The sequence below is a fragment of the Montipora capricornis genome, chromosome 10, assembly GCF_036669925.1.
Source record: "Montipora capricornis isolate CH-2021 chromosome 10, ASM3666992v2, whole genome shotgun sequence".
NCBI classification, from domain to species: Eukaryota; Metazoa; Cnidaria; class Anthozoa; order Scleractinia; family Acroporidae; genus Montipora; species Montipora capricornis.
Genome location: NC_090892.1, coordinates 16,518,626 through 16,526,125, shown reverse-complemented (window position 1 = coordinate 16,526,125; position 7,500 = coordinate 16,518,626). Strand labels below are relative to the sequence as shown.

General features: G+C 36.1%; 1 protein-coding gene across 4 annotated transcripts in view; it reads left to right on the top strand.

Annotated features, from left to right (window-relative positions):
- LOC138019427 (NLR family CARD domain-containing protein 3-like) overlaps positions 1-7,500 on the top strand; it is a 48,862-nt gene that overhangs the window by 3,835 nt on the left and 37,527 nt on the right. For 2 of the 4 annotated variants that reach the window (XM_068866218.1, XM_068866216.1), the window contains exons 3-4: positions 5,654-5,748; positions 7,178-7,500. The exon at positions 7,178-7,500 is cut by the window's right edge and continues 65 nt beyond it. In XM_068866218.1, coding sequence (XP_068722319.1) covers positions 7,202-7,500 — 299 coding nt within the window. In that variant the 5' untranslated portion in view covers positions 5,654-5,748; positions 7,178-7,201. The remainder of the gene's footprint in view (positions 1-5,653; positions 5,749-7,177) is intronic. The other 2 variants (XM_068866217.1, XM_068866215.1) reach the window with 1 other exon arrangement.

Below are 7,500 nucleotides of genomic sequence, written 5' to 3'. Positions count from 1 at the left end.
TGGGGTCATAGGGAGTATAAGCCGCGGACCAAGGACCCCTATGCGAAAATTGTTGATATTTTTCAAGAGTCGATAAAACAAAAGTTTGAAACCCTGCAGCAAATTCGTTCCCAACTGCAGAAATCAGTTTATCTGTAAATATGTTCTGCAAAAGGTCGCGTGTTCCCGTTGCGTTTTGTCTTTACACAAGGGAAGTAAACATTCATGATGACCATCTAAGTTACGGAGCCGCAAACGAAAGTAGACTTTCTGGAAAGACAAATTAACACACCTGTCAACAAACTTGAATTGCGTACAATCACCGATAGCAGGAACGCCGCAATTTCGTAATGTGAAAAATCAGAAGAATAATCAAGAAATCATCGGACACATTTGTTTTTGGTGGGTGGTCTGTCTGAGTATGGGGTCTTTGACTCTTTTACGGACTATATCCTAGCTTATGGCATTTTTCTTTAAATTTTGGTTTTTTTGTTTTGTTTTTTGTATTTTGCCATGAAATTGTAATAAATAAATAAATAAATAAATAAATAAATAAGTAAGTAAGTATTTTAGTTAACGAGGAAATATAACATCAGCCGCGGACCAAGGATCTTTTGGACCAAGGACACCATACTGGACTGCTTCGTTTTCTTAGTCCGTGGATTTCCTTCGCATTCATAAACTTGAGCAATCAGTTATTCAGGAGGGTGAAATGTAGAGGATATTACATAAATAGATAGATAGATAGACCTTTATTTAAACACGATAATGTTTAAAGCTATAAAGCTTATGGGGTCGTGTGTTTAATAAAGACTCTTGAATGAATAAGATAAGATTCCCTTAAATTATACTATTATACGCCTAAACTAAAAATCCCTAGGGTGTATTAAAGAGAGCTAAAAACTAAAATTATATCAATTACGATTGTATATGCAAGATACAGTTAAAAGTATATATAATCATGGTCACTTAAATCTGTAGTGGAGATTGACATAGCATAAAAATTAAAATTTAAGAAACTTTCATTATCTTTCAACTTGGTTGGCAAAGATTTAGAACTCGCGTCTACAATTAAATAATCATTGGCCAAGGTGTTATTCCATAGAGCCCCATCTATATCTAATCAAGAAATGGACAAATCTTGAGTTGAAACGAGGTACAAAGACAGAGTCAGGTGTCCTAGACGGATATGTCGACGTTCATCTACGGATTATACTGTCACATAATGGCAGGGCAAAACAGTTGTCCTCTCATCGATTAAGAACACCAAATAACTTTCACAGGCTTTATTGTATTCTATTTTTTCATACAGTACAAAACAGTTCAGATAGTTTACGTCATAGAAAGTGTGGCGTATGGGGTTTTATTCACAAGTTGTATGTGTCAAAACCCCGAACGAGTGAGGTGCAAGCGATCAGACACAAACAATGTCTTTGAGTGAATAGACGAGTTAATTCACACTCTCAATTTCATCATGGGTAATCAAGGCAACATGGCGGTAAATTCAAAGGTTTGTATGGAAATTCAAAGCAAAATATACTGTTCTACTTTATAATTATGTGGGAGGCGCGGTGGCCTCATGGTTAGTGCGCTCGACTCCGGATCGAGTGGTCCGGGTTCGGGGCCTGGCCCGGGACATTGCGTTGTGTTCTTGGGCAAGACACTTTACTCTCACGGTGCCTCTCTCCACCCAGGTGTATAAATGGGTACCGGCAAATCTAATGCTGGGGGTAGCCTTGCGATGGACTAGCATCCCATCTAGGGGGGAGTAGAAATACTCCTAGTCGCTTAATGCTACTGAAACCGGAGAGAAGCGCCGGCCTGATGGGCCTTCTGGCTCGTAAGCAGTGACTTTACCTTTTTTAACTTTATAATTATAGTCTTTCGCCTTCATAAAGCAAACAAATAAGTTCATGTTCACAACTGAGATGAACTAGACTTGGTATCCATTCTTTGCAATTCCTAAATATTTCTTTTTTTGTCTCCATACATTCGCTGTAATTTTGTACCTTTGGAATTACAGGAAGCTCGGTTTAATAAATAATTTCTACAATAGCCATTCTCTCCAAATTTATTCTTCCGCACCTTTGAGCGCATATCTTCTATTTTGGAAAAAAAAAACCCAAAATTGCATAACATGAATACTTTTCATCATTTTGAACTTCCTTACAACTTTGAATTTCTCTCCATGTTGCCCTGATTACCCATGATGCACTCAAGAGCACGAACTTGTCTATACAACCCCGTACAAAGCACTTTCTATGTTGTGAGCTGTTTATTACACATAAGACGAGAATTTTCATTGAAATAGTTTTCTGAACGCAAATTAGAAACAAAAACTCACTAACAATAGAACCAAATGCAAATTAATAGCGATGGAAATATCGCAATACATGTAAAGCAAGGAAATAAAGTGCTGAATGGAAAAATGCACTTAAAAATTTTTTTTTCAATCAAATCTAAGTACAATATCAATAAATAGGATAAAGTCTCATTTAGTCACCGTCTAATGCAATAACAAAGTACGATTTGCACGAGATACACTAGTGATTGCCGTGGAAAGGCCTAAATTACGCTATTGTTGATTGGTCATACACGTGAAAGGGCTGTGAGCCATTCTGATTGGCTGCATAGAAAATAAAGCGTGTAGATTTCTACAAATGAGCTTTATGGTATAAAATTCTCATTTTATGTCACAGGCAGCCCAAGCTTGGTGTACAATTTGTAGATTTTGTATGGGAAAATTAACTGTGAGCTTATAAATGCTAAAATAAGCTGTTATTGTAGAAATAAACTTCACTTACCTCTACGTACAGTTGTCCTCGTCTTTTCTGTGCAATCAGAGGGCAAACTGTGTCTGTTTCAGACGGGTTTGTGGCTTTCAAATTTTTGCAATGTCATTAGTTGTCATTTCCGCTCATAAAGAGAAGAAAGGCTGGTGACTTGGGGCAATCTCATCCCACAAATTGCGTTGCATTACCAAACAACTGAGCGAATCGCCATAAAAACACCTCAGCCTTAAGCCCAGATAAATTTCCTTTCACATCAACTCCACTCCGGGACCACACAGCAATTTTTGGCAGATAAATTCCAAAATGTTTGGCTTTCTATAATAATCTTCCCATGCGCTCAGCTAGATGTGTGGCTTATATATGACCGTTATAGCTTGATGGCAATCGTATCACATTCTGCACTCTCATTGGACAACTTGAAACACTTGTCCTTAAGGCTGTGGTGTTTTTATGACAGTTTGGACTGTTGCTTTATTTGTGATGGGAGAGCAGTTTGTGGGACGAGATCGCCTCGAGTCACCAGCCTTCCTTCTCTTTATGAGCGGAAATGACAACTAACAACATCGTAAAAATTCAAAAGCAACAAACCCGTCTAAAACGGACACAGTTTGCCCTCGGATTGCACAGAAAAGATGACGACCACTGCACGTAGAGGTAACTGAAGTTTATTTCTACATTTACAGCTTATTTTAGCATTTATAAGCTCAAAGTTAATTTTCCCTTACAAAGTCTGTGAATCGTACACTGAGCTTGGGCTGCCTGTGGTTATGTGTAAAAAAAAAAAAAAGAAAAGAAATTTTCCATGATGAAGATTGTTTATCATATATACATACTGAGATTTTCTAGAGAACCAAGACGATTTATTCACATTTATTAAATCATTTTCAAACTTGAGAACTATTTAAGCTTAAGTAATAAGACCAGTTAAAATGTAGTAAAATACAAGCTTAATCCTCAATTTAATGTTGAATCAACTAAGCTTATAGCAAGACAATTTCATAACAACAAATTAGTTTTTCATAAGTATTCATTTAAGAAATACAATAAAATGGAGGAAAAGCTTGATAAAATTATTAAGTACCGGTACTTAGCTTTCCATGAACAGAAGAGGACAAAACGCGTAGCCCAACTCCATGAAGTACCCTATGGAGTACCTATATAAATGGAGTACCCCTAAAAATCCTTTATTGGGCAAATTAGATACTGCACATACCTTTATTTATTTCGAGCTTTCCAGCTCTCCGATTGTTACAGTTTGATGCAGTTCATGAATTGGCCACCATCTTGAAATTTTGTAGGTACTTCTTGTATCCCTTATTGTAGTGTATTTAATTTTTTGTATAATTATTTTAGATACATGTATTTAGACAACTATTCACTCCTCGATGCTGTATACCCATACAGACCCGAGTATATATGGGTTATTGACCAAGCTTGTTCGGTCAAGATGGCTGGATATTGGCCAAGTTCTTTTTTTGCATGTTGATGGACTGAGAGGAAATCGAGGTCCATAAACACGCAAAAAAGAACAAGGCCAATATCCAGCCATCTTGACTGAACAAGCTTGGTCAATAAAGGATTTATTCTTTGATCTTGCGACACAAAGCAAGAAATCCCGAGCGGGCAGTATAGCTCCATCTTGCCCGCTCTGGTAGCCAATCACAGCGCATGATTTGGTTCATCTTGCCCGCTCACGCAGAGCTAGTCATATAATAAGTATGCACAATATACCCATGTATGCCCCTGTAGTGTACAGAGTTTATACTGATGAAATTACGGTGTGCAAATAAAAGTTTTCTAAATATTCCATTCCATAAGGGTATACATGGGCACACATGTGCCTAAATGGGTATGCTAGTGTATGCGATGGATATTTGTCTAAAAATACACTATGATAATGGATATTTAACAATTATCCTGTGAAATCGGGCGGAATATCGCCTGATACTTAGCCAACGAGACCGTAGGCCAAGTTGGCTAAAATCAGGCAATTATTCTGCAAGATTGAGCAGGATAATGGTTTTATTATTCAACACATTGATGACAAAGCACAATTTTCTACGTTTATTTGAAAAAAAAGATGGAAAAACTAGCATTTTTCTCAGCGACACCAAAAATTACATATTAACGATCCGAGAGCTGGAAAGCTGGAAGGTACGTACATCTAAATACCTCGCCATGTTGATATTAAGTATTTAATTTGGCCAATAAATGATTTTAAGGGATACTCCATTTAGGTACTCCATAGGGTTCTCCATGGAGAAGGGCGCCGCGTTTTGTCCTCTCCCTCCATGAACAAATCTGCAATCTGCTATGTTAGGACAGGTTACCGGTAATTGATATATTGAAATGAGGCCTTGAAGACTTGAAAGTTCAAAAGTCTTTGCCGTCTTTTCACTTCACACTAAGCATGAACTGGTTGAGATAATTGTTCAATTCTTTGGCTTTGTTGTCTTCAGGATTTCTTTGCTCAAGTTTTTCTCTCTCAGAAATTCAACAAGTGCCTTCACATCTGTCCTTGTCTTTTATAGCTCTTGTATTTTTGTTCTGTTCGGCAATGTAGTCATCAGTTGACTTTTCGAAATGCTTAAATCTTGTGGAGCCTTGAGCCATTGCCCAGGCTGAAAGTACAAGCTTTTTGTACTTTAGGTTCAAACGTTTTCTCCCTCTGATGGCTTTGCACGCAAGGAGCTTGAACTAACTTACTGAATGAAATCAGTGGTATGTGCTTTTTGCACGTGTCAGGAAGCCATTTCGCTGCTGTGATTGGCTATCTGAATTTTTGAAGTGGGATTTCGTATGAAGAAAATATTGTAAATAAATCATAGTACATGTATGTATACTAGGTATATTAATTGTAACAATAATATTAATTATTCCAGGAGCACACGTTGGATAGGTACAAATAAACTGAAACTGAAATATTGATGTGAAAGCCATTTGACAACCTCATCATAAATTAGTTTAGGACCTCAAGGTTGGTGATGCTTTGAACTGTTTTGTAAAAGGCAAACAAGCTAGTGCAATTTGTATAGTCTTTGAAAAAAATTTCAAGTTCCTAAGATTTATTTCTTTATTCCAAATAGCACAAGAATCCAAAAACCATGCGATGATATATACTGTACATATGCAAAAATTCACCTTTATTGCACTAATTTCACTTTTCTGCATTCTGTTTGGAATTAATTGATGTGCTCTCAGCCATATCAAGATTCTGAAATTTTTGCATGTATATTATCAAGTGCTTAATTTAGCAAAGCTGATCCTAGCACGTGATATTGCACTGAAGAACAAACAAATTTTAAGCTATTTTGCTTATATTTATAACTTTTCAAGCTATTTTGTTTTTCTTAATATGTTATGGAATAGCCTCCCATTAGCTGCTATAACTGCTGAAACTATCCCTTCCTTCCAAATTAAAGGGGTGCCTTAAAATTATTAGGCAATTAATTGTGTAACTATGCAAAATTCATTTTATAAGTACTGTAATTTAATGTATTGCTACATTAATATATATAATGTATAATTTGTACTGTTTACCTGTCATCCCCTCCTTTTTTTTCTTTTCAACAATTCTGAATCTTCCAACTGCTCTAGATAGGATTGTTAAATATGCAATGTATCTATGTAACTGGCCTCGTTTTTGAGAATTCATATTGGTTTTTTTTTCCTGCCTCTGTAAGTGTGTTGTAATCAATATATAACGTTGTATTTCCCATAACTTTTGGGTGTAGTTTGTGATGTTGCCTTATCGATTAATATTTGTCTTGCTAATTATTTACTTTCATTTATTATTATGTGCAATTAATTATTTATCTATTTCATTTATTATTTTCAATTTATCTTGTTGATCAAACGATATCATTATCTGTAATCATCTATTGTAATATTATACTGAACTATGCTGATTGTAACTCCGCCCACCTCGTCTAGCTTTCCCTATTTGGGGGTGGAACTGATTTATATGCACATGCTGAATGAATGATACATGTATAAGATGATTGATCTGTGTCATGGGATTACTGTATCACAAATCCTCTAATGATTGCAATTAAAGACCCCTTGTTGTAGCTTTTTGTTCTTAGTTCTTTTATGAAATGAAATGAAATGAAATGACTGCATGTTTATTCACAAATCCTTAGGAAAAGTGAAAAGGAGATAAAGGAGGTTATCCCTATCTAGAAATTTATTTTATCAAACGAGTTGATAAAGGTCGAATAATGACCACCGTGAAAGATTTCCAAATCTTTCACGGTGGCCATTCGACCTTTATCAACTCGTTTGATAAAATAAATTTCCGTTTCAATCTCCCACCGACGCGGCACCACAGTTTCTTTAGAAACTCAAAATTTTTTTTTTTTTTTTTTATCCCTATCTAGTTTATCTCCTGATCTTGTATTTTGTAGATTCATGGTGCTGCAGTAAGAAAGATGAACAAAAAAGAAAGTAACAGAGTGAGAAAGCGTACCTTGAAAGTTGAATTTGGCTGGAAACATTACATTGGGGACAAGTTTGTTCAGATCAAGAAGGGCAGAGGGGTAGGAAACCGGAAAGTTGACATGGAGAGAACTGCTACTTATCAGGAATGTCTGTTGAAAGCCAAAGAACATTTTTTCCCTGATTCAAGCAGTCAGTATGGCACACTTTTAGATATGGAAACACCATATTTGGCAAGCAACAAGTTAGATAAAATCAATGAAGAAGGGTTCACTGTTGAAAGATATAAGAA